Source organism: Ornithorhynchus anatinus, chromosome 3, assembly GCF_004115215.2.
Source record: "Ornithorhynchus anatinus isolate Pmale09 chromosome 3, mOrnAna1.pri.v4, whole genome shotgun sequence".
Lineage (NCBI taxonomy): Eukaryota > Metazoa > Chordata > Mammalia > Monotremata > Ornithorhynchidae > Ornithorhynchus > Ornithorhynchus anatinus.
Window position 1 is genome coordinate 64,389,245 of NC_041730.1, and position 27,869 is coordinate 64,417,113.

A 27,869-nucleotide genomic window follows, 5' to 3' on the forward strand; every position below is an offset into this window, starting at 1 on the left:
TAAGCCCACACTGGGTTTCAAGCACTGCTCTAAGCCCTGGGGCAGGTTCAAGGTAAGCAAATAGGAACACAGTTCCTGTCCGACATGGGGCTCACAGTTTAAGAAGGAGGGAGAATCAGGTATCGAATCCCCGTTTTACAGTTGAGGAACCTGAGGCACATACAAGTGAAGTGACTCCACCAAGGTCACACAACAGGCAAGTGTGCTCCTGCTGTGAAAGGAACCAGAAACCAGCTAGGAAAGGGTGTGACTTTCACAACAGCTCTGAGTGTCCAGCTGAGTCAGTGACTACTACTCAACTTATGAAAATCGGAATGCTCAAAGCTGAGGAAGCCCTCCACCCACCCTCTCTGTCTGGACGACTTCAGTAGTGGGGATGTGGTCAGGGAGTCCGTTAAGTCGCTTGGCCACAATGCGACTCCCCGTTCAGATTTGTCTGCCGACTCGCTTCCCCAGTGGCCTCATGCAAAACGCACCTTCCGAACACCTTCTATATATACTCTAAGGGTAGTTGTTTGGATGCTCCTTTGCATAAGATAAATGACATACGTAGATCGATATAGTCACGTATTCATTTTTCCCTACTCTTGCCATTAATAGTTCTGTATTTTTTTTCCTGCTTCTACTGCATGAATAGTTTGTCTATTACTAGTACTATTACTAGTATTACTAGACTAGTACTGTACTATTTAGTACAGTGCTCTGTGTTCAATCAGTCAAGTGGTGTGGCCTAGCAATCAATCAATCAGGGGTATTTATGGACCACTTACTGTGTGCTGAGCATTGTATTAAGTTCTTGGGATAGTACAATACAATGAAGTTGTTGGACACGTTCTTTGCTCACAGGCACTTAATTAAATAACATTGATTGATTGATTAATTGAGCAGCCTGGCCTAGTGGAAAGAGCACAGGCCTGGGAGTAAGAGGACCTGGGTTCTAATTCCGGTTCTGCCATATACCTACTGTCATTTAATTTTTGTGCCTAAATTGCCTCATCTGCAAAATGGAGACTCAATACCTGTTCTTCCTATGAGCTGCATATGAGACCTGATTATCTTTGTATCTACTCCAGCACTTAGTACAGTGCTCGACACATAGCACTTAACAAATATCACACAAAAACAACAACACAACAAGGAGTTTACAGTCTAGAGGGGCCTAGTGGAAAGAGTGTGGGACCAGAAGTCCGGAGAACTGGTTTCTAATCTCACCTCTGTCACCTGCCTGCTGGGTGACCTTGGGCAAATCACTTAATGTCTCTGTGTCTCATCTGTAAACTGGGGTAAGACAGACTGTGGAGTAGAAACTGTGTCTGACTGGATAATCTTGCATCTACTTTAGCACTTTGCAATCAATGATATTTATTGAACAGAGCACTGTACTAAGCACTTGGAAGAGTACAATACATAGATAAGGTAGACATGATCCCAGGCCACAAGATGCTTACAGACTAGAGGCAGAGACAGACATTAAAATGGGTAAGAACCTAAGTAGCCTGGGATTGAGGGAGGGGTGAATATCAAAGTGTTTGAGGGATACAGTCCCAACTGTATTTACAATACAGAAGGGAGGGCTTAGAGAAGGGAGGACTGCATCAGGAAAGGCCTCTTGGAGATATGATTTTACTTTGAAGGTGGGGATATTGGTGGTCTCTTGTATATTAAGGGGAAGAGAGTTGCAGGCCAGAAGGAGGATGTGGGCAAGGGGTTCGGTGGCAAGAAAGATGAGACTGAGGTACAGTGAGTAGGTTGGCGTTAGAGGATCAAAGTGTGCAGGTTGGGTTGTAATAGGAGATCAACGAGGTAAGAAAGGATGGGGGAGAGTTGATAGCTTTAAAGCCAATAGTAAGGAATTTCAGTTAGTGGCAGAGATGGATGAGCAGCCACTGGAGGTTTTTTGAAGTGTAGGGAGATCATTTGGAAAAATGATCCGGGCAGCAGAGTCAAGTATGGAATGGGTGTGGGAGAGAGAAGAGGCAGAAAGGTCAGCAAGGAGGGTGATGCAGTAGTCAATGCAGGGTATCAGTGTTTGGATAAGCAGTTCGGATGGAGAGGAAGGGGTAGATTCTAGAGATGTTGAGAAGGTAGAAACGAAAGGACTTAGTGACAGACTGAATACGCAGGTTGAATGACAGAGGTGAGTCGAGGATAATGCCAGGGATACGGGCTTGTGAGTCAGGGAGCATAGCAGTGTTGTCTACAGTGATGAGAAAATCCAGAGAGGATGGGGTTTAGGTGGGAGAATGAGGAAATGAAGACTGTAGTGAATGAGAGAGGTTGGTGCTGGAGAGAGGAATTTGGGAATCATCAGTGTAGAGATGGTAGTTGAAACCATAGGAGCCTATCAGTTCTCCAAGGGAGGGGATATAGATGGAGAATAGAAAGGGACCCAGAACTGAGCCTAAAGAAACTTCCTCAGTTAGGGGGTGGAAGGCAGAGGAGGAATCGGTTAAGGACAATAGACTGTAAGATTGAATCCTGAGAGAGATAGGGGACCCAGGAGAGGTATCTGTGAAGCCAAAGGTAGATAGTGTTTTCAAGGGAAGCAGGGGAGGGAGAGTATCCACAGTATTAATGGAAAGTGAGAGGTCACGGAGGATTAGGATGGAGTAGAGGTCATTGGATTTGGCCAGAAGGAGGTCATTGGTGACCTTAAAAAGGGCAGTTTCTGCAGAGTGGAATGGGCAGAAGCCAAAATGCTGCAGGTTGATGCTTATTAAAGTCAGTAATATTTATCAAGCACCATGTGTATCCACAGCATTGTACTAAGCATTTGGAAGAGTACAATAGATGGAGACATAATTTCAGCTCCCCTCAAGGATTTTATAATCTAGAAGGAAACGCAAACACATAATAATGTTCAGCTAGAAGGAAGTGCTTAAATTGTAGAGTATGTACATCCAATCATACAAAAGCACAACAGGAGGCTGTGAGTACAAAATGGTTGCAGTGGGTAATTGGGAGACTGTAACCTGGAGAGAAGGAAAATTAATCAGGGAACACTCCCTAGAGGAAGTGGGATTTCAGAAGGGCTTTGAAGATGAGGAGAGCTGAATTCTGGCAGATTTGAAGGGAGAGGGAGCGGCAGGAAGGAGGAAGAGCGTGAACCCAAGGGTCAGGGGTGGGAGGGTTGGGGAATGAGAGACAGAGGGACATGGACTATGTCCTATCTGATTAGTTTGTACCTATCCTAGTGCTTTGTACAGTGGCTGGCCCATGGTAAGTGCTTAATACCATAAAAAAAAATGTAAAAGTAAGCTAAGTAGGAATGAAGACTGTCACGCTCAAGTGTTGCAGAAGAGAGTGGATAAGTGAGAGGGAGGGAGGGATGCAGTGCCAGGAGTTTCTGTCATATTGTAGACTATAAATTTCTTGTGGGCAGGGATTGTGTCTACCAATTCTTATTGTACTATACTTTCCCAGTGGGACCTGGGCTGTGTTCACCCTGATTGTCTTATATCTACCCCAGAGCTTAGTACAATGCCCAACACATACTAAGTGCTCAGCAAATGCCACTGGAGAAAAAAGTGCTTAGTACAGTAGTTTGCACACAGTAAGCACTCAATAAATACCATTGATTGATTGATGCTGAAAAGGAGTGGGGCAACAATTGAAACTAAATCTCTAGAGAATTATAGAGATAGGTGCAGAAAGACATTTGAAAAAGATGATCCAAGCAGCTGAGGGAAGTCTGGACTAGAAAAGGGAGAGGCTGAGGGCAAGAAGACCAGTGAGAAGACTAATGGCTAATGCAGTAGTCAAGCTGGGATATGACGAGCATTTGGGCCAGAATCGTGGCCTTTGGGTAGAGAGGAAGGGGCAGATCTGGGAACTTCTGTAGAGGAAAACCCGACAGACTGACTGTGAGAGTTGAAAGCGCACAAGGAGTCAAGGATAATGCCAAGGTTGTGGGCTTTGGCACTGAACTAATGCTAATGAATGAATATATGAATGAATGGGTGGAAGAGTGAATGAGCCAAGCAGAGAAGCAGGATCCAAGAAGCAGAATCCTTTCTACTATTCAAATGAGCTAGGGCAAACACAGCCTCACTCCTTTCCTTTTCCCTCCCAAACCAGTGCCACACTGCTGAGCTCTTGGCTAGAGGAAATAGGGTCTGATCCCAACACCCATCCATTTCTCCAAGAGGAAGCAGAGTTGGAGGCTTTGGCAATCAGAAAATCATGACTGATGGTGGCTTTTTTGGCCACTGACCTTTCCTTGAAGTGCATGAACTTTTGGGAAGATTCTGTCACCTGATAGCTCACATTCCCAGTAAAGGGAACGGGAGAGGATTAAAGACACTGGCAGCAAGTGTTGGACACCCAGCCTTCGGCTAATCTCCTTTTGCTCCACTCCCCATATTTGCAGCCCTCAGCTCTCAGACTCTCTATCCCCCTACCCTCCGAATACTTCGCTGACAGTACACCCTTTATCCTCTTCAGTCACTTGGCTACTGGAAGGGGCAGATAGAAAGAAGTGTGTCAATCGATCAGAGGAATTTGAACACTTACTGGGTGGAGAAGCAGAGTTTGGCATAGTGGATAGAGCACAGGCCTGGGAGTCGGAAGGTCATGGGTTCTAATCCCAGCTCCACCACTTGTCTGCTGTGACCTTCGGCAAGTCACTTCACTTCTCTGTGCCTCAGTTACTTCATCTGTAAAATGGAGATTGACTGTGACCCCCTTGTGGGACAGGGACTGTGTCCGACTCCATTGCTTATATCTACCCTGGCGCTTAATACAGTGCCTGACATAGTAAGCACTTAACAAATACCATCATTATTATAATTGAAGAGTCCCACACTAGTGCTTAGAACGCTAACACAATACAAAGTCCACCACATTTGGGATGTGCAGTGGGGAAAATAGAAGCCTGACACTGGGCACTCTTGTCTGTAAGCCTGCTTTCTATTTTGAGGGTGGGTCAAGCCAAGGGCTAGGGTCCCATAAGCTTACTTTACCTTAATTTTTAAAGTCTTCTTCCTCATTTCTGCTCTTTCACCACTCTCTGAAACCCAGCAAGAGAATGTTTTACTCTATCACCATTTCCTCACCATCTCTCACTACCTCCCCTAAAAACCCACCTTGCTGTTTCACCTACTCAGACCAAGGTTGCAACCAAAGGAATGCAATCCCTCCACCCCGCTCCCTCATCCATTCTTGATGCCAACCCAGCAGTGACCCGCTTCCTTCTCTCAACCCCAGTAAGGAGAGGAAAAGATTACCCAGATTGACCCACTGCTGCTGAGAGCAGGCTGAGGTCAGGGTGCAAGAAAATGACTTACTGAATTGCCAGACTCTCCACAGCTCATGAAGTGGTGGAGGGGATCTGCTCGCTTCTCTGGATTGTGCTTGGGAGTTGCTCTTTTCCTTGGGCCCAAGCCACCAGGCCTGATCTTCTCCAGAGTTGCTGCTGGGCAAGATACAATGTAGAAATTCTAATCCAATTTGGATCAACTTTTCAATACCTGAAGCACTCTCCAAGAAGCCAAAACACTGCTGAATGAGATGCTAGCTCACGGGAGAGTGAAAGGAGCTTGGTGGGTGCAAAGACCCCACAACTCCTTTATGGCACTAAGGAATCAATCTATTGATACCTCGATTTCCCACCCCCAAAGGAAGTGGAATAGGCTTGGCCTCTAAGGTCTTCCTCTGGCCCAAGCTCTGACAACGGTCACAGGACTGTGGTTACTCCCATTCTGCCAATGGGGCCATCACTCCCTGTTCACTGGGGCTAGTGGCATGGAGTCTGACCTCCAGTGGTATTTCCAGGTCCATTCCCATTCCAGACAGAGGAAGGAGGGAGAAAAGCATGGGTAGAAACCCTCCTCTTAGTGTCCTAAGAGGACACTAGTTGGCATGCACAACTAGTTGGTGCCTACTTTTCCAAGAGGATTTCTATGAAGTGACCAGATTGCTTCTCTCTGAAAAGTGGTCACCCCAACTGAACTCCCTCCCCAACCCCCTCCTCTTCCTCCCTCCACTCCCCACCCCAAAGAAGGAGCTGGGCACGAGGTGGAATCAAGTGTACATTTTAAAAATTATTTAATGGAACATAAACTCCTTTAGAAAAACATTCAGCTAGGTGATGACACCCATAGAAAAAAACACCAATCTTGTGTTTATTTTTTTTTAATTTGGCATTTGTTATTTGCATTTATATTAAAGCAAAGTGCATCTTTTCTTATTTTCTTGTTTATACACATTGCACAATACATAAATAATGATGCTTATAAAACGTCTTTATATTTACAAGTAATAATATATTTATATATAACATAAAATACATTTTTTTCTTTAATAAATCTCAGGGTTTTTTTTCAGGAGTCCTTTTTTCTCTCAAAGCACTACAATGCTAGAGTTCCAATGAGACTGCTTCTCTTGTTCATTTAAACCTTTGTAGTTAGAAAAATAGCTTATGTTAAGGTCTAAACATGCTCATTGAGCTAAGAACAGTGTAAAAGTATCATACGAGTGTATGAATTCAAGAAGAAATGAAAGAACAATTACATTTTGGGATACAACCGGTACCTTGATAACCAGCTTTGTAGGCGGGTGGATCGAATCTGGGGGCTTGGTTTCCAATTGTTCTCCCCCTTCTCACCCAACCTCTGGCTCCATTCAGAGCAGGGGGGCAGGGCCTCCTACAGGTCTGGAATGAGGCTGCTGCTGCCACCCCCAGGGGCATGATCTCACAGAAACGAAAATGCAGAAGCCCCCCGTCCTCACCACCCCCCTTAAAAATGGCAGTTGGGAGAGAGGGAAGAGAGTGGCCGGGAGGTGGGGGGTAAGTATGGTTCCGATGCAAACCATTTCTGCATTTGCTTCCAAGTAGCCCGGGCATGGGCGCGTGAGCCTTGGTCCCCGCCCTCCCCGGCAGGCCCCTGCAATTAAAGGCTGGAGGTAGACCCAGCCGCCAGCGAGCAGCTGAAATTCTCTGCCATCCCCCCAGGCCCCACCAGCCTTCTCCCCCACCCGCCAAAGCCGCAGGGGCAGGAGAGATCCTTCAAGAGAGCAATCGTATGGGCACTGAATGCCCTTCTCCCAAAAATATACACTGTGGATCCACTACAGACCAGGCACACAGAACACTACATTGTACTTGACACGGGTTTCACCACCCTCTCCTTCCCATCGCACTCACGGGATCAGTTCTGACCCAAATCGATGACGCCTGCCAGTCAATTACCTCCCACCCCTACCGCTTCTGAGTTAGGAATTGGTCACTGACACACCATCTAGTGCGTGTGGAGGGGGGAGAGGGTGGTTTCTCTTAAACAATCAGAAACGCCAAAGCGCAGAGGTTCCCCTTCCCCCTCAAAAAACAATGACTTTCCATAAGCTATTTCTCAAAAAACAAAACAGAAAACAACGAAGAAGAGTTTGCATGAAAAGCAAGCACTCAGAAGGGAAATATTAGCAGCAAAGTAGTTATCAACGTCCTGCCGTCCGCTCTCGCTCCTGACGAGCGAGAGGCTATCGGTTATTGAATATAACCTCGAGCCAGCACGGGCAGCTGCTGATGAACTGCCTCGTGTAACACTGGCCCCAGCCTTTCACAAAACTGATCTGCACGGTAAAGCCGGTCCATGGCTGCTGCATGAATTCGTGGTCGTTGGGCCGCTGCAAGCTGTACGCCTTCTCGTAGTCGAAAGCCTTGATGGAAAAACCCGGAAACACCTTGTGGACCAACAGAGTCCTGGAGTCGGGGTTATCCAGTGTGGCCGACTTGATGAAGATCGGGTAACTGCTGCGGTTGTACACCCACACGCCATCCATTTCCCGTGTCAGCTGGATGCCCGAGCCGATCTTGCTCCGGACCTTTTGCACCAGTTGACTCTTGTTGTCCGAGTTGAGCTGTCCGAGGCAGAAGCCGTTCCCCTGAGGTAGATCGTAGAAGATATCCAGGGAGGGCTCTTGGACAGAGTAGAGCCGACCCACCCTTGTTTTCTCCTCCCAGTAGGCCACCACGCACCAGTGTGACTGATCGCCCGGCTCCTGAAGAAGTTGGGAATCTGTGGGGAGAGAGAGAGAGAGTTCTTCAGTTGGGGGGGGGGGTGGGCTCAAAGACCTCACTAGATGCTCTGTTCGAATAGAGGCGGACTTGCTCATGTCTTTGTTCCATAACCAGCATCCATCACGCTCCCCTCCCCAAGCTCAGCCTTTACTCTGGGGGCCCAGAGGGGAATGTGACCAACCACAGTCTTTGCTCCTTAACAGCAAGAGTGAAACCAGTCACAGAGGGACTCCCACTGCTCCCCACCCTCTGGTTGTTTTTCAAACAGAATTACGGCTCACAGAATCACAGTTATTTGTGTCCCCCTTAAAGTGCCATGAAGCTTGGGTCCTCGGGAGGAAATGAGTGACCGCACCACATCACCGTCTCACCCCTCCACTCTTATCTACCTATAGTGCACCCTGAGGGTCAACAAATGGGCCAGACCCAGGAATAACCACAAATGAAGCCCCCTCTGAAGAACATCTGGAGAAGCTGGATTAACTTCCTCCAGCGACAAACTGGAAGAATCCTGTGTCCCACGCAAGCTGCCTTTTGCTCTGCCCCATCTCTCTCCCAAAGTCAGTACTTCCATTTCACCCAAAACATTTCCCCCATTCCCTTTACTGACTGACTGGCCTCAAAGCCCCACTCTGTGGTCTCCTGGTGCTTTAGATTCAATCAGGGTTTCCCCTGGATAGATGTTTCTGCATCTTAAAGTGGGAAGGGGGTAGAATAAGCCCCTCAGCTGTAGTTTGACCTCCTCTTTATGTCTCCAGCTGGAGTTTGGGTAATAGTGGGTGAGACTCGGGCAGCAGAACTACTATAAATCTGACTGAACTGCAGTAAGGGCTGTGGTTTGTGGTGGCTGGGTGGAGACCGGAAGTCTCGTATTTGTTAACAAAAATGGGGAAAGGAAAGGGGAGGTGAGGGGGAAAGGTTTCTTTAAGCCAGGCTTCAGCCTCTACTTTTTAAAGTTCTCTCTCTATTACCATCGGAGCTAGAAGATAAGCCCAGATCATCAGCTATAGTAATGGAACAGAAGAGGAGAGGGGCAGAGAGAAGAGACCAAAAAAAAAAAAGGCACACCCTCTGAGTAGTTAGTACTAGTGCTGGGTAAATAGAGTACAGTTGAGCTCACTGACTCTTTCCAACTTTTACAGACATGTCAAGACCTGGGAACTATTCAGTGCTCTAATAGTGTTGGTTGCGTGTGTATGTATATGTTTAATCTTGGATTGATACCTTTCTGAATTAGTCTGTAGTGAAACAAACACCAATTGAGTGTCCTGAGGCTACCACCTCAGAGAGCCTCAGGAAGGTACCTATTCTCGTAACCTCTAACCTCTCATCTCCGTAAAACCAAATGCATTAGGCTCTCTCCAACCAGCTCTGTGTGTGTGAGTGAGAGAGAGTATGTGTGTAAGGAGAAAAAATGGACAGGAGTAGTGTGGTTGAGTCATCAAAGCATTAACTTGATTCTGCAGTCTTCACTGACTATAAATAAGCTCATTCACCTTATGTGGACATTTCAAAACTGAAAAGGAAACTCAGTTAGATATTTTAAATTTAAAAAAAAAATCCCAAATCCACCATACTGTAAATAAAATCAAGCTGCTCCATACTTCTAATTTCCTCATTCATACGCCAGTGAGGAAACTTTCTCCCTTTTGCTTAAGGCAGCTACATATGCTGGCAAGAGGTGGGGGCTGGAGGGAAGGAGCAGAGGACAGGGCTCGACTACACATGTTTTGAAATTTAAGCAGCGTGTTCTCTTCAACCTCAAAACATAATCCTTTTCACCTAAAAACCAGAGCGCATGGAGCTCAGAAGACACCGAGCTTTTTGGAAGTAAATGGGGAGCAAGGGACAACCCTGGGGGGGTGTGGAGGGGGAAGAGCCACTGCATTTCAAGTTGGTAAAATGAAGTCATCCTTTTTCAGTGGGCCCCAATCTGTCTTGCGACCTCCCCTTTTTGGGGCCTCACAGTACTTTGTCTCATGCAGCTCTGTCCCACTGAAACCTGGCACCAAGTTAGCAATAAGTAAGCAAGCGGAGGGCGAGATGGAGGGGGAAGTAAGAGGAGGGGGAAAGACAGGGCGGGGGTGATGGGAGAGAGTCTTGGTTCAAATTGCTTCCATTCTAGCCATCTAAACCTAAAGGGAAGTCGTGGGAATCGAGATGGATGAGAGGGTGTGTTTGTGATATAACTGTGCTGTGCAGCTCACCAGAAGGAGGTTGGGGGAAAAAAAAGTAACACCTCAGGCTAACTTTCCAGGAAACATGCAAGTTAAAGGGCCCTACTGGAGATGTCTGACTAGAAGAAAGAGAATCCCAAAGACTGAATTTTCTCTTTCATTTTTGCAGTCTGATGGTCCACCCAACAATTTGCAGACAGACTTAGAGAGAAGTTTTCAGATGACGTGAACTGCCTCCTCTACAGGAATTGTCGAGTGTGGGTGCAGACACTAGCCCCTCAACCTCAGGTACCCCCTTGTCCCAGATAATTTCTGCATTTTGAAACCCTCGATTCTCCAAATGGAGTGGGAAACTGTCCTGTACCCTCCCCACAGCCACCTTCACTATTTATGTTCACATATACTTCTCTCCAAGATATTTTAACTAGTTGTTTTTTCAAAAAAAAGAGTCGGGAAAGAAAAGCTGTGTTGTAAAAGACCAACTAATCAGAATGCCTGCAGCTCACAATTTTTTATTTTATTACAGTTTAGGGAATTTTTGGAGCAACACCAGGAAAATGCTGAATCTGATTGAAATTCCTTTAAGGTGTTTTTCCTCCCCCTTCCCCCTTCCCCTTTAAACATAAAATCCCCCTTTACAGGGAATCGGGGGGCAGGAGGGAGAGAAGAGAAAGGTGATTTCACCTCGTGTTTGCACTCGCATGAGGGAAGACCACTTAACAAGTAGCTCATTGCCACTTACAAAGAGTTATTTAATTGCCAGGGAAGAAAAAAAGCCCTGCCCTGGCCATGAATGAACAGACCTTTATGGAAGACCAGAAGTTCATGAATGAATCTCACTTGGGACTCTTCAATGACACGGGGTGACCAGACCTCAAAGCCACACTTTAGGTAACCCAGGAATTTTCCCTCCATTTGGTGGGGGAGGGGAAAGGGAGGGAGAGTGAGGGAGAGGGGGAAATCAGTGCGAGAGAGATAAGAAAAAGGAGAGAGAATGGAGGGAAAAGAGGCTAGGGAGGGGATGTCTTGCTGAGGGGCTCTGAAAAAATATGGATGGGGCAATCAACTAATCAGTGGTATTAACTGAGCACTAACTAAGCAAACCTCTATAAAGAGCATTTCAAGGAATGCAATACAAGAATTGGCAGGCATGTTCCCTGCCCACAGAAACTTACAGTCTAGAGGGGCAGCATGGCCTAGTGGAAAGAGTCAGCAGACCTGAGTTCTAACCCCGGCTCTGCTACACACCCGCGGTGTGACCTCTGGGACTCAAGCGCTTGGAAAGTACAGTTCAGCAATAAAGAGACACAATCCCTGCCCGCACCGGGCTTCTGTCCTCCCTCCTACTTACATTGTGAGCTCCATGTAGAATAGAAAGTGGGTCTGACCTGAGTAACTTGTATCAGCCCAACACTTAGTACAGTGCTTGGCACACAGTAAGTGCATAATAATAATAACTAAGGCATTAAATGCAAGATTCTGGCCAAGACAATTAAGCTCTGTGCCCAAAGCTGCTGGCACCACACAAACGTGCATACCCTCATAGGACTGGGACCCACACACACTCTCTCTCTTACTGGCACTGGGCTTGGCAGCAGGAATGGTCTGCCTATCACTTAATAGAGTCAATTACAGGGGGACAGCAGCAGTTCCTGATCTTCCCAAGGCCTGAAAGAACTTGCACGCCAAGCAGGAAGGATTAGAGACTGGGAGGGAGGGACAAAGGGAGAGGAAAGACTAGGGGGCAAAGGTGACTAGGGGAAGGAAGTTGTCCCTCATGACCTCCTCGACTGCAAGGCACACTGCTTTTTAGGGTGAGGGGAGGTAAAGTCCTTTAAGCAAGATACTAAAACAAAGGGAGCAGCTGAGTTAATGCCACTACCTCATTCTCTGTACCTTTAATCATGGATTTATTACTTCTTCCAGGTAGAGTCCACTGTGTCTCCCCGAGTTTTCTCTCTCAGCAATATTTTCATGTGGGGGCAACCTGTCTCCCGCAGAGGCAGGGAGGAAGGGAAGGGAGAGGGGAGAGAGTCGAAGAAGGGAGAGGAATGCTGAGAGGTAGAGGGTATTTTGGAGCCCAGTCAGAGTCATGCCTAAGAGACTGGGGGTGGGACTAAGGCACAGGAAGAGGGGCTACCAGTTGTGATGCTTTACTTATAGGGCACATCACCATCATATAATCTGCATTTTGTCTGGCACTCCATATGCCCTTTGTTAGCCTTCCAAATAAATTCTGGCCTAGGGAGAAGAACAATTTCTGCAGGTACTTTTTGGTACTTACTAGATACCACAAACCCCACCAAGAAACCTGAAGTGACTATGGACAACTGCCCTGAGCCGTTGAAACAACACACCAAAAGGTGCTCCAACTGGTCAAGACCCTTCCCAGGGAGGAGGAGGAAAGGAAAGAGGGAAGAAGAGGCCTTAATCTCATGATTAGAGCCAAGCACCTCTGTCAAACAGAGCTGGCAGATGAGAGATCGGCCAGACCTGTGAATCATACTGAGTGCTTAACCTACGCTGAGCACTGTGCTAAACGCATGGAAGAGTACAATATGACAGACACATTCCCTGCCCACAATGAGCTTACAGTTTACGGGGAAAGACAGATATTAATAGAACTATACAGATTATGGATATGTACATAGGGTGGCTACACAGGAATAGGCCAACTGTAAAATGCTGTCGGGCCATTGGGCTCCAACAAAGCATTCCCCGCCTTTTCTCTTCCACCCTCACCCCTTCTCCACCCTTTCATTCAGACCTAAATCATCTGGGTGGGGGCCCTTCCCTGGCTCACCCAGGAAGAATTAACAATCTGTTTGAGAAGCATCAGTACCCAGTGAAAACAGCACAGGTCTGCAAGTCCAAAGACCTGGGTTCTAATAATTTTTTTAATGGTATTTGTAAGTGCTTACTATGTGCCAGGCACTGTAATAAGTGCTGAAGTAGATACAAGCTAATCAAGTTGGACATAGTCCACGTCCCACCTGGGGCTCACAGTTGTAACCCCCATTTGACAGTTGAGGTAACTACGGCACAGAGAAGTGAAGTGACTTGCCCAAAGTCACACAGCAGAAAAGTGGCCAATCCAGAACTAGAACTCAGGTCCTTCTGACTCCCAGGCCCAGGGTCTATCCACTAGGCCATGCTGCTTCTCATGTGTCTCAGCTTCTCATGCTGCTTCCGGCTCTGCCACTTGCCTGCTGTGTGACCTTGGGCAAGTCACTTTACCTCTCTCTGCCTCAGTTTCTTCACCTGTAAAATAGGGTTTCAATAACTGTTCTCCCTCTACTTAGACTGATTGCCCCACATGGAACATAGATTGTATCTGACCTAATTTGCATCTATCCCAGCACTTAACACATTTTAAATGAGTAACAAATACTGTAATAAAATAATACTGGGTGAATGGTCATAGACCTAGTAGTAGAAGGAGAAAGGGGGCAGTGGAGGTGCCATTTCTTTCACTCCCTGAGGGCCTCCTAGTATGAGAGGAACCAGAGATACACAATGTTAGAGGCTGGAGTATTGTCTGCACTTAATTTTCACAGCAGATAAAGTCAGTGGAAGTAAGAAGTGAACCCCCTTGGGAGAGGGCCAAAGTACAGTAGGTGGTTAGGGGTGACCACAGCAAAGCTGTAGGCCCTCTGGCCATGAGATGTGCTGGTCTCCTCCTTCCCCCAGGACCTCCCAGCCTCCAATATTTTGCCTAAAAGCAATGTGCAAGACAATTGAGTAGGGGACAGGAACAATGGGGTGTTCTGGGGGTGGGGGGAGATGGTAGGACCTCTGGTGGATGGGAGGGAGGGCAGGTGTGGGAACCTTTGCTCTGGCCAATTCATAAAAGGTTGGGGGATATAGCTTTTATGAAGGAAGAAGGGGTGTCAGAGTTGTAACCAATCTCTAACAAAATAAAGAAGATCTGCCTGAACTAAACCCTTGGACTTCCCTTTCATTTCCATTCTCCTCTCAAGCATTGCTGGGGGGCTGGAGGGGTGCTTAGGCCACAATTCTCCCACACAAGCAATTTCAGAGTAAAGTCCCAAGAAGCCAAAAGCCTCCTTTTTCACTCTTAAAAACACACCCTTTATTTTTATGATTCTTTTCAGTCACCATCTTTTTTTCCTTCCCATAACCCTGATACCCAGCGCTACAATTAGAAAGCCCGCAGCAAGCTCCACCCAGCAAGTATATGGATTTGCAAACGTCCCATTAGTCACTGCAGCCTAAATGTGATGATTACTCCATTTACAAGGGATAAGAATCTCCCCCAGTCCCCCAAAGCGCCCTTTCTGTGCTCAGTGCCAAGCTGATGTTCTCTACTCTAGGTCGTTAAGCCACTCAAAGTTCCTGGGTGAGGAGTGTTTTTGAGTTGACAGAATACATTTTTTTTCAGGAAAAAAAAGGAAAGGGGACAGGGTGGGGTGTAGGGGGAGGGGGCGGGAGAAAGAACCAAATCAAAAACGCCTGTCTGCCTGTCTCCAGTGGTTAGAGAGCAGCCAGCTGACACCGGCTTCCTCTACCCCAGTGTTCAGGCTTCATCAGCCATGCAAATTATAGTGTACCACGCTGCTGTCTGAAGGCCGAATTTTGACTTAGCTCAGAGAAAAGCCTTAGAGGAAGGGTGGGGACTCATATAAGTCGGCCAAATCCATTCATAATATTTACAGTAACTGGGCCTCTCTCGCTGCTGTTTAAGTATGCATTCATCCTAATTATTTTTGAAGTTGGAATTTCAAAAAATGTCATCTCCCTACACACACACACACACACACACACACACACACTTTGCTCCACCCCAAAGAAACCCTGCAAACCTTTTCAGAAAGAGGATTTCTCTCCTCCTCCCCCACCATCTCAATTCCTTTTTCTTTCTTTCCTCTTCCCCTGCCCCAGAGCTATTGAGGGGTCTTGTAGAAACCCCCCAGCCCTAATCTAGGTATGCTGGTGACACATTAAAACACTGTAAAAAGCCTTATTAAACACTGATGCATAAAAATCCATCTAATATCACCCAGGACAATTTTTCCTACCTGCTTAAATGCGATCCACATAGCCTTCTTTTGCTGCGAGCCTAACTTTAATGAAAACCCTGACTACATTGACCTACAGTTCTCCGAAAGTTATTACAAGACCAAAAAACAGACGCTGCCCTTCCCCCCACTTCCACTATGCACACGCACGCACACACACACACACGCACGCACATGCATAGCTCAATTCAACACTATTTTTCTAGAGGGTAGAGAAACGTTTCTTTGCGAGGGAGGGAAGACGTGGAAAAATACAGTGAGAAACAAAAGTTCTTTTCATTTCTCCCCTCCCCCCACATCCCCCTTGTTCCATAACAATTATGAAAACTGTCTGGATGGGATGGCATTTTGAACATTTACTGCATTCCAGCCAATAAATTCCATTCCTGGATCTGATGGAAAAGGCTGGCTCCCTCCTCCCCCCAGCCCTCGCTCCACGCTTTCATTCCTTCTGTCTTTCTTTACAACCTAATACCCTGTCGACTTGGGGCCGGAGCCCTACTTAGGGGGAAAAAACAACACAGAGCCAGACTGGAGACAGTGTGCAGACTGAGAAAGTTAATCATTACTTCGGTCTGCCTTCATAATCTAATCACTTCTATTCCCAAACACAGGCAGCCTGGCTCTCCCACCCTCTCCCTCCCATCCACTCACCCACCCCTAATGCCTCTGACTGCCCTTCATTTTCGGATGGGTCACACTCTCCCACACACCCAGAGGTCCCAATTCTAACCCCGGTGACTCTGAATTAATATCGCAGGTCCAGAAAGTTCCAAACATTAACCTCCCTAACAAGAGTTTGCCCGTCTCTGCAAGCTCACCCCCACTCCCACACTCTTCACCTTACAGAAACCCAAAGCTAGATGAAGGGGGGGGGGGGATGTGATACTCACTTCTGCCCCTAAAAACCCAGGAAGAATGTTCCAATCCATCATTCAATCGAATTTATTGAGCGCTTCCTGTGTGCAAGGCACTGAACTAGGCGCTTAGGAGATTATTGCTCAGCATCAATTACTTGTATCCCCTCCTCACCCTCTGGCCCTGAGGCTCACTCCAAAGAACTTTAGGGCAATCGGTGTGTGCCCTCAATCTCATCTCAACCTGGTTCAAACTAAAACCAGGTTCGGTTTGCACCTCTTGGTTGAGTGCCAGTCTGTGTGTCTATCTCTTTCCCTCTCTCCATTTATGACAAGATTCATAGACCTAAAGAAGTTTAAGAATCAAAGTGTCTGTAAAAATTCCTAGTCATCCTGGATTTTCCTAAGAAGCTACCCCGCTGAAAATCGAGTTCCAGGTCTGGCACAGGAAGTAATCAATCTTCTTAAATATCCTCCCCATTTCAAGACTGAGGCCTCTTCCTCCAACCCATCGCCCCTCAGTTAGGAGCCAACTGGTTCTTGAGAGGCAGTTCCAAGCTCATCCCATCTTCCTGAGCCGCAGGACAAGACTTTGGCCTAGTTCTTCATAGCTCTTCACTCCACCCCCCACCCCAATTACTGCAGCCGGGTGCCTCTAAACACTCCTCCCCCCGCCATCCCAACTCCAAAAGGTACGCACATTACCAGCTGGCTTTCGAAATCTGAAAGTTACACAGAGTGCACCATACACAGAACCAGCAGGGGCTTTTCCTAGTCTAACATGCAAGTGATAGGCATGAAATTATGGCCATTTAGAAGGGGAGTTTCCCGGGCAGAGCCTATGTCTACGTCTAAGAGGTGTGCAGTGCATTGCTGGAATCCAGTCAAATGTTAATCAATTACTAAATAGACTATGGGCCTCCTTCAAATGTCAGGAGAAAACAAGGCTAGGAGAGAGGTGGAGGGTGAGAAGAGCAGAGTAGGGGTGCTAAAGAAAGGTCTACCGGCTTCTCCCCAGCACCTGCTGCTACTTCGCCTAAACTCCCAGGGGCCAGATGGGTTGAAAAGTCCTAGAACAGCCCATGGACTTTCTAGCCATCTGTTATGCCACACTGTTTTGAATAACAATAACAATGATGGTATTTGTTGAGTGCTTACATGTGTTAAGCACTGTTCTAAGTGCTGGGGTAGATACAAGCTAAAATGGTTGGATATAGTCCCGGTCCGACATGGGGCTCACAGTCTTAAACCCCATTTTACCAATGAGGTAACTGAGGCACAGAGAAATTAAGTGACTGGCCCAAGGTCACACAGCAGACATATGGCAGAGTCTAGATTAGACGCCAGGTCCTTCTGACTCCCAGGTCTGTGCTTTATCCCCTAGGCCAAAATGTTTCTCACCATCTGTGATCACAACCCCTGGCATTTAATTCAACTGTTCCCAACAGAAGTTTGCTTCAACTGCATGTAGGAACCATAGTGATGTAGGCCTACCCAAAGGTGAGCCACCTTGGTGGCTTCTTGGCTCTGGACTGTGGGTTTACCTTATTCTTAACCAGTTCAAGTTCCCTTGAATGGGCCCCTAAGGCTGCAGCCAGTCCGCAGAACCAGAGTAGGTCCCTCTCCCAGCCCTCTCTGGATGACCTGTATCCCCAGATGGTGGAGTGAATCTGGACCAGCCCCACAACAGGAGGCCGCAGTAGGCGGCTCAGTAGGGAACGCAGGTTGCACACGGAGTCGTCGCCTGTGAAAGCATGGTGGAGGCAGCAATGGGTAGAACATGAAACCCCTTCTGTTTGTTTCCTGAATTACTCCTTTCAGTGTCAAACTTAGAAGAGGAGGAAGAGCCTCACACCCTTGGTGGTAGAAGCTCTGGAAATTTTAGAAACGGCCTCCCACCCTATCTATAAATTAGAGGCACCAATTTCATCACTGAAAGTGACTCAATCTGGAGCCAAGCATTCTAGTTGCAGAGGAAAATTGTGGGTTTTGAAGGCTCACCAACCCCTCTCTAACCTCAGCTCTGGTTTGTCAAGACATAGAGATTGTTTCATAAGATTCACCTCACGAGTCGGGAAGTGAAGTGAATGCGTGTGTGTGTATGAGTGAGAGAGAGCTCCCTTACATCTATCTTCAAAAGCGTGATACATGTGTCCATTTGGAAGTTCGTTTATGTACAAACAGTGCCTGGCACATAGTAAACACATAACAAACACCGTAATTATTATTATTATGTCTTTCTTGCTCTATCTTGCACTCCCTTTGCTAGGAACGGTGCACCTGCAGGAACCTGGTGTTGGGAGCTACAATCTGACAATTTGAAGTGTGGGGGGGAACCTCTTGACAGGCCTCCTATAAATCATGTTTGCGCCTCCGCGCGCACACACACACTCGCTCTCTCATTCCCCCTCACCCTTCAAGTCACCTGACTACACTGCTTTAGGCAAATGACAGGAAGAAAGGGGCATGGGTTAAAAGGGTAATCGTCCAGGCTAACAGAGTCAGGGCCCCACCCCCCACCGTCAATGCCCTGCCCTGCCCTAGCTCTGGCACAGACCACACCCGATCCCCAAAGCAGCAGCTGAAGGGATTGGCAATCCCTTCAGCAGGTATGCTGGAGCATATACATGGCTTGGCCCGCCAGCCCTACGTCTCAGCTCTCCTTTCCTTCATCCGTCCCCACTGCTCATTCTGCCCCTGCTCCACCCGTCTCCCCTGGTCAGGGTCTGCCTCCTCCCGGGCAGCAGAGACAGACTGAGGGCCCATATTCCTTCCAGCTGAGACTGAGACCCTCTCTGGGCTGGGAGGGTGGGGGTATCCTGCAGCTCACCAAGCCCAACTCCCTAGTATTACTCAAAACCATAATGATGAAGATTCCTTTTCCCCCCACTTCCACCTCTGAGGTCATCAGTTCCAGACCACAGACAGCTCCTTTGTGGGGACCCATCTCTCCCTGCGCGGGGACCAGGGCCAGGGACTGGACCGAGCCCTCCACCGCCACTATCAGCTCACACCGGCATCCATCACCGGGGCACCCGGTCCCAGACCTGCAGGCGGCCCCGCTGGGCCAACCGTCGTGCGGCACAGTGAGCGGAGGGCAGTTTTGAAGAACTTGGGGAAGGGGAGCGGGTCGGGGGCAGGGGATGGAGACAGGGAAAGAAACATCCACAGGGCTGCTGCTTCACAAGTGGTGTCGGCTCACCCTACGAGGGTTTCCAAGCCCGCGAGAGCCGCTCCCGCCAAACAACTCTGCCGGCATGCAACCTGCCCACAGCATTTTGCTTTGGCGTCCTGTTCTGTTTTGACAAGTCGTCCTTGCCGAATGTTCAACAATGCTTTACACACCGACAATTACAACCTGAGGCTCTCATTGTGTTATGAAAACGAAACAAAATACACCGAAAAGGCGGGGGGAGAGGGAGAAAGAGTGAGAGGCCAGAGAGAAAGAGAGAAGCCAGAGAGAAGCTTCTTCACTGTCTCAGACAATCACCTCTACCTGAGCAGGCGAATAAGCTTACTTAGCTCCCTGGTTGCGTTGCTGTGCAAACAGGGAAGTGATGTCACCACAGTGGGGACTTACCCAGAAACCGGGAGACCTGTAAAAGAGAAACAACTGCGTTCTCACACCCTGGGATATGTAATCCTAGTAAGGTTTTACCTTTATCCCTACATCGCTCACTGTGGCGACAAGGAGCACATTAATTGCTAATGGGCTGCTGCTGCTGCCATAATTCCAGATGCAGGGCTGACTGGTTAGGTGTCCCCTCTCCCGTCCTCTTTGGGTACCCTGGACTCTCACCAACCAGCACAAGCTAAGGACCAGCCCTGCCAAAAAAGCTATGAAACCCATTTCCTTTTCAGTCTTAGTGAGTGCCTTGGAAAGAATCTTAGGGAAACTCAAGGAACTCCTGGAAAAAAAGGGGAGGGAGGGGGGATCGCTCAAAACAAAACACAAAAACTAAAGACAAACCTGTAATATTCTACAAAGCCAGCATTTGGGGGAAGGCGATGTTGCAAAATAGCCCTTTTTAAAAATAAGTGAAGGTGAAAAGGGTAAAGGCATGAGCAAACTAAAAAAAAAAAAAAGTTTTTTTTTTTTCATTTTTGCAAGTTAAAACCAAGATAATGACACTGGGTGGGGACCAAGTTGAGGCTGAGCAGGCCAAACCAAAATTAGCTCCCAGCCAAGAGCTTCCTTGGCCTCACGGTTTGGGGAAGGAAGCCGAAAAAGTCATGAAAGATTCTTTAGTAAACTGAGAAACCGGGGCTGTAGGAATGTTTAAACTGAAGGTGACCCTGCTCGTCAAATATATATTTTTAAAAATAATAAAAAATAAAATGAAGTCTTCAAACAACCTCTTTCTGGAAGAAAATGGTCAGAAAAGATCTTGTGGTTGAGAAATGAATAAAAAGAAGGCTTTCTTTCCCTTCACCCCTATCTTTTCATGAATAACTTTAAAGTTCCCTGCTCATTAAAGAACTGCAGTGATGCAATTTCCTGTCTTGTCCCAATGTTTCCTGCTAACTTACAAGGTGAAAGTTATCACCCTTTATTAAACTACTCTCCCAACCTCAATAGCGAATACTTTCGCTAAGATTATTTCCCTCCTCACCGACCCCCATGATACAAGCTAATACCACATGGCTTTTTGATACACTATGAAAATGATTTGCTCAGGGCTATGTATGCATCACGAAGGCCACTTCGGGGAGGCCAACACTGGGAAGGATCACTTTCGTGGCATGGTAACTGTCCACCCGCCTGAAAGAGGAAGGGCAAAACAGAGACACGGCAAGTGTATGTTCAAGTGGACTAAAAACTACCCAAGATGCTACAGTTAGATGGTTGAGGTAGCCAACCTGAATTTTGCCTTCTTTGTGGGTTATAACTAAACTGACAGGGTGCCTCAGCAGTTAATAATATCTTCAAGCTGAAAATAAACAGGAAAGGAAGCTACTCTGTGACAGTAGGCAGGCAGCCAGACTACTGTGTTGGTCATTCAATCCTGCGAGAGAAAGATGGTGCTCCTGGCAGTGACCTCCGCGTGGCCTGTTACAGTATTCTTTTACACGGCTCATGCAGAGGTCACACTGGCAAGGCGGCACCAGCGGGGATTCCATGTTGGTCTTTAAAAGCCCCACGGCGGGAGAAGCTGATTTAACATTGGCCCTGGCCCCCTCCCCGGTCAAAAGGGTGAGGTCAATCTTACTGCCCCTCTCGAAGAGTTCCTGGGAGTCTGGCTCTCACAGGGGAGGTGGAGGGGACGTTTTCCAGATAACCCAGCAATAACCTTAGTTAATAGTCAACAGAAAACCGAGGGGTGCGAGCGTCATGCTATCTGGCTTGGGATGGCAGTGACCTTAAAAAACCAAACTTGGCCAAGCCACAGAGGAGAGGAGGTGAAAAAGAAAAATAGAAAAGGAGGAAGAAAAAAAAACCCCACACAGCTCAGAGAATGGGGTTTCGCTGGCCAAAAGTCAGGCTGGGGTCTATGGGATCTTTTTTCCTGCCCGACTTCCTAGCCCTAACGAGAAATGGGAATCAAGTCAGCAGGGGTGTTTGTTACCATGAAAGCCTTCTCCAGTGACAACCCAGCAGCCTAAAAGATCTAACAGGAAAGAAAAATGTAGCTTTCTCTCTATACATTAGTTCCAAAGAACTCCCCTGGGTTGAAATGTCTTTGAGACCGTTTTCCATATTCACTGTTTAAGTGAGCTTAACCCTGGCTCCATTTGCTGACCCTATTTATGAAAACAGGATCACTTCCAACTTCTCCCTCCCCCCACCAACCCGGAGCTCTCTACCTGCATTCAGGGGCAGGCCCCTCTTGTTCTGTCTATCCCAAAAGAAAATCTTCTTCGCAAAGGCTGTTCCAGCCAAGGTTTATGTTGCCACCTACAGGGACAGCCAAAATGGAAACAGACCAGCCCCAACATTTATTCATCCTTTGTCCTCAGAAACTTTTATCAAGTGAAATAGCCAAGTCCTTTAAGAAATAACAGCTCAACCGAATAATCAGCTCCATGAAGAAGACGGTCAAACCTTTCTTTCAAAACTTTAAGCCCTGGACACTCACGGCAGAAAACCTAAACAGTCCAGCCCACCAACATTTCTCCCTCCTCAGCTTATTCAATGCTACTGTGCTTTTTCTGAAATAAATTATTTCTGTAGATACTCCATCTAACCCTGAAAGGGAGGACAGCCACCATATCTCCTCCCTTCTTCTTGTCTTATGCCATCAAGTCGTCTCCGACCCATAGCGATGCCATGGACCCCAACAAAATCTAACATTTTGATTCCCGTACCACCCTGAAATTCTGCCTTCAGAAACCCACCCTGCCTCTGGAAGAAGTCTGACAAGAGAAGGTCCTAATACAAGGAGGAGCTAGAATGAAGTGTCAGAATCCAAAAGCTACACGTTCCCTCTTCCTTCTCCCCACTTCTCTGGTCTGGCTACATTCTCCCTCAGTCAGATGATGTGTGAGGTGAACTGCGATGCTTCTAGTCTGGCAGGCGGCCTGCTTTGCTCCAGAGCCTTCATATGCTGTCATCTTCATGTTAACCCCCGATAACCTCATCTTCTGAGTCCATGACAGTGATTTTTAGATGAGCATGGAAGCTCTGACTGCAGCCACAGTGGAACCTGGTCTTCTGTCATGCTGCCACCCCCTCACCACCCCCCCCAAAAAGAAGTGAGATACATACACTGTACAAAGCATATATTTTTTCACAGTGATTATCCACTTTGGAGGGAAACACACACTACATATTCTCAGTCTAAACAAAAAAGTCCATGCATACAAGTCTCCTTTGAAATCACAACTATTATTTTCTTAAAAAATAAAAGGACACTTTAATCTCTCACACACACACACACACACACACACACACACACACACAATCTCAACTATCCCAGCCCCATACCAAATTATAACTTCATTTCACATACAGCTATGACTTGTATGTGAACTGAAGAAGGGGGAGGCAATTGATGGTGGGGGTGTGGGGAGATGGGGAGATACTGGGACATAAAGCAAGATTTCTTGGGAGACAATAAGGCACATCTCATTACGCTGCTTGGTTAAAGCAGCCCCAGTGCAGAGACAAACAGGCCAAGCCCGATGGCACATCCATTGTGAATCATTTTCAAGATTTTTTTTTTTAAAGGTGCTTCTCCTGGGCTGACACAGATACCAACAGGGATCAATGGCTTAGTGAAACATTCCCGGCGTGGATGCTATTACATAATGAAATGTCAGTCAGCCGGACTTTGGAGCTTTTGTAGTGAAGACGAATCAAACAGGAATTTGTGTGTTCCATTAGAGAAGATGGAATCTTGCCTGGGAGGCAAGAGAATCAAGTATTGTTATGAGGCTTTTTGGGGCCTTAGCCTCATCTGTCTGTCTCTGCATCTATAACTCTTAACTCCATAGCCCCTGTGGGCTTGGACACAAGAAATGCCAACACAAAGCCTTACAAAAGGGTACGCTGTCTTCTCCTATGCCTGTACCTTCAGCACTACCTGGGTCCAAGCCCATGGAAGTCCATTATAGTCCGCTCAAATTCGGCCACAGATTGCAAGCAGAGCAATCCCTCAGGTTATCCGTCTAACATTTAGAGGACCAGGTAACAGGAACTGCTTCTAACTTTGGCCCTTCCCCAAAAACTTCTCAGCTCTCATGCCTGCTCAAACCAGGAGACTGGATTGTTTAATGGTAGCTGAGGAAATTAGCATCTGTGCTAAAGGAATGCCAAGATGCTGAAGTTGGGGGACAGTAGGATAGGATCTGGGATCAATTCCACCACTGGGTAGATAAGTCTCAGGGATACAGCCAGGAGTCCCAGAAAGACTTCATTTTCATTCCCAACTGGGATCACAAACCTGAAGTTTCTGTATTCTACGCCCTTCTGACATGAGGTCCCTAGATTGACAATTGACATATTGTGGAGTTGTTCCTGCCTTTTAAAGAAAATCCTAACCTCTGAGGAAAGAGCCCTAGGTAGCTTATTTAAGACTTCTGGGTGAGATTTTTTTGGGGGTATGTGTGTGTTATTTATTGAGTGCTTACTGTGTGCAGAGCACTGTACTATGCACTTGAGAGTATAATATACTCATGTGTGTATGAGTTATATAAGAGAAACAGACCTAGATGTCACCCAACTCATGACGAGTGAAAGGTACCTGGAGAATCTGAACAAATTTACACACGTGGGTGTACATGCATGTGTTTTGCACTCTGTGAACCTGCAGTCAGAAACAAAAGCATAGTGATGATCTGCACGTTTCCTGGGGCAGAAGTGGGTCCTAATATATAAATAATTGTATTTGTTTACTGCTTACTATGTGTCAAATACTGGGCTAAATAAGATAATCAGGATGGACATAGTCCCTGTCCCACATGGGCCTCACATTCTACATGGGAGGGAGAAGAGGTACTGAATCCCCATTTTACAGATGAAGAAACTGAGGCAGAGAGAAGCTAAGAGCCTTGCCCATGGTCAGAGCAGGCACATGGCAGAGTCGGTATCAAAACCCAGGTCTTTTGACTACGAGGTCTGTGCTCCTTCCCCTAGGCCAGCTTCTTCTAAATGGGTCCTATTCCCTCCCTTAAATAAGGTAACTTTCCCCTTTCCTGCCACAGTGAATGGGTTTGCTGTGCATCAAGATCAAGATCATAATAAAGCCCAGATGCTAAGGTCCCATAAGTTCCTCTCCCGATTTTTATTTCTGGAAGCATAAGAAAGTGAATTCTCTGAATAACAGTAATGGCATTTGTTAAAAGCTTATTATTATGTGCCAAGTACTGTACTAAGCACTTGGGAAGGTACAAGAGATGGGCTCTCAGGGTTCATTCTCCCACCTGTGTCCGCAAGATGCATCTATTTATTCAATATGAAGCAGGGAGGCCCCATAAATTGAAGGTCACCTAAAGTGCATTTCAGGAGGAACCAGTTCTTTTGGGAAGACCCCTCTGCGACTGATTTGGTATTTTTTTGTCCTTCCCTTGCCAAAAGAATCAAGCGTCTGGCTCCAGTGTCCCCAACCTTCCTTCCACCCTGAACTGAGCCCCATTCATTAAACTGCCTTGTGCTTGAGCCAGGAAGGAAAACGGGACATCATGCATGTGATGGGGACGCTCAGATTGGTTGTTTCAAAGCGGGGGTGTGGGCTGGAGGAGAAGCGCTTAGAACAGTGCTCGGCACATAGTAAGCGCTTAACAAATACCAACATTATTAAGCACTTGCACAAAGATTTCTAGTGCCCTGCCCCCACCCTGAAAACTACGCAACTTCTCAAGCCCTCCAGGTTCTTTTAAAGTCTCCCCTTCCACTGGGTTGCTCTCCTCATCATCCGCAAGGACTTGCCCAAGTCACTGGAATGGAAAGACAAACTGCTTAAAAGGAGATCTTAGGGCCTCTCTGGAGTTGAGCCAGCAAAAGGATTCTTTGGAGGAGTTTTGACAGCTTCATTTGTGGAACTACGATTCTTCCTTCGTAGGTCCAGTACCTGCTACCAGCTCAGTTCCCCTCCCTGTCCCTCATCCCCCAAACTAGGAAATAATATTCCAAGCTCGGTCCCCTTAACAGCTCATTAAGACCCTGTTCAAGCTCGTTGCTGGTCTCCCCACGTAAGTTAAGAAAAGTCATAATGGCAGGGAACTGGCTCTGTTTTTTTACTTTCAGGCCTGGGTCCCTCCAGTTGGGAATTTGTAAATCAAGACTTCAAAACAAATGTCCTTTCATGTGGAGGCCCTCAGCTTTGTGGCCTGTTAGTTAAACCCCTATTCCTCCTGTGAGTCAACACTCCTCTCAGCTCCTCATTAAGCTGAATGGCTGCAATTACCTTTGGGTGGGGGGGACGGAGGGGAGGCAGTTCAGGATTGTAAAAAGATTTCTTCCTGGGATTGGAAAACCCTTCAGGAGCAGAAGAAACACCCACCCATTCCTCCACTAGAAGTCCCCTTCTCTGGGGAAAAATAATCCACAATCCACAGCAAAATGTGAGTAATGTCCCATCTCTGGCTTGCACTCTTAAAATGAAGCGGCCCTGGAGGAGGTCTTCACAGGCCAGCGATGTCATTTCCTGCAGCTCTACCCAAAACGTGTCCCCCACCCCTCCCCTTTTCCTTCGGCAACAGACTAGACAGACAAGATGTTATCAATAAAGCAAACCTTTCCAAAAGCCCCCTTTAAAAACCTAATACTTCCTTTGCTGATTTCATGTGGTACTGAGGAACTCAGCCACCTCCCTGCATATTTCACGACTTACAAAACAAAATGATCAACAACATCCTTATTGTGTTGTTTTGCTTCTCCCCTACACACATACATACACACACTCTCTTTCTCTCTTCTTGGGCTTCTCCCTCTTTGCTTTTTGGTCCAGTTACAGCCTTAGAAAGCAGACAACCACAAGTCGTATTTTCTCTGTCCCATTCCACAGCCTCCCACCCACCCACCTCTTTTTTTCTCTCTCAATTCTCATTAGGACCTTTGAACAAACAGTATCCTCTCTTCTCACATAACCACCAGGGTATATATTACACTGAAAAAAAAACAAACAAGATTCCCCTTAAAGACATCCACACCAATAGCAATTCCTGGAAAGAGCTAGGGAAAGGTACATACACGGAGGCCATGGGGGGTTGGAGAGCCTACGGATTTCTAAAATTCCTGTCACAAAGCAACGAACCAGGTAAATGCTCTACGAATCATTAGTCAATGAGACATCTGGAGGAGCGCAGTACCTTTCGGCCTGCACTAGTCCACACAAGTACACTTTCAAAACCAGTTATTAACCACCGTGATCCTATATAAATGCCCAACGAACTAATAATAAAGTCACTTAGTATGCAAGAAGCAAAGCAGAGCTGATGTTTTTGCAGGTTAGCTGCCCTCCTGCTTTAGTTAATTCTGGGGCAACTTAGTGATGACATGCTCTACAAAAAGGAGAAGCCAAGTCGAAGCAGATTAATGTCTTTAAATAATCTCTCTCTGGAGAAGGTCTCAATGAAATTGGTTAGGCAGATATTTTGATTCTAAGTCCCTTCGGCCTCCAACCCCAAAACAACCCTGAAAATCAACTAGTGCTTTATTCCCTGACAAATCCCGCCCCAATTTTTAGAATGGTGTCAGTCTGGGACACCCAATTACCCAGCTGCCACGCCCTCACAAAGGGGAGACTGGTTGATTTTTTTTCCCCCCAATTCTTACTCGGTGTGCCCTTGGGGCATTCTCCAGAAAAAAATAAATGATTCTCACAGCCTCTCTGGTGAGCTGGTTTGAGGGGTGTATGGAACTTAGGCAGGGAAGGATGGCCCACCAAACCAACAAGGAATCCACAAGAAAACCACAGATTTAAGAAATACAAGCCAGAGAGTCCATCTAGTTGGCCATCTTCTGCTTTTACCAAAAAGTTATCACCTGACCTTTGGTGGGACATTTACCATTAACCCAAACCCATTCCCGTGTTCCTATCTGTAACCTTAATCAATAATCATCCTCTGCTCAGAAGACTGAGAGGAGAGCAACTAACTGAAAGAGAATAAAAGTGCCGAGTCAATCCAGTTAGGCATCTGGAAAAGAAGGGCAACTGCAAGCAGTCTGGGACACAATAGCAAGGCCCCATGGGGGGGATGAGGGGGGTTAAGTAAGCAGGTAAATGAGATAACAAGGCTTACCTGAAAGCCCCCCAGGGGCTAGATAATGAGTTCCCCCTGTTTCAGTGGAGGAAGGCACAGCGTCTGGACAATCTGCTGCAGCAGAAAGAATTTGAAA

At 46.9% G+C, this 27,869-nt stretch overlaps 1 protein-coding gene across 2 annotated transcripts in view; it reads right to left on the bottom strand.

The window, feature by feature from the left end:
- Positions 1-6,021: 6,021 nt before the first annotated feature.
- SMAD7 (SMAD family member 7) overlaps positions 6,022-27,869 on the bottom strand; it is a 32,375-nt gene continuing 10,527 nt past the window's right edge. Inside the window, exons 3-4 of one of the 2 annotated variants that reach the window (XM_029060527.1) lie at positions 27,773-27,844; positions 6,022-8,015 (exon numbers count right to left, since the gene is read on the bottom strand). In XM_029060527.1, coding sequence (XP_028916360.1) covers positions 7,477-8,015; positions 27,773-27,844 — 611 coding nt within the window. In that variant the 3' untranslated portion in view covers positions 6,022-7,476. Of the gene's footprint in view, positions 8,016-27,772; positions 27,848-27,869 lie in introns of both variants that reach the window. The other variant, XM_029060526.1, reaches the window with a different exon arrangement.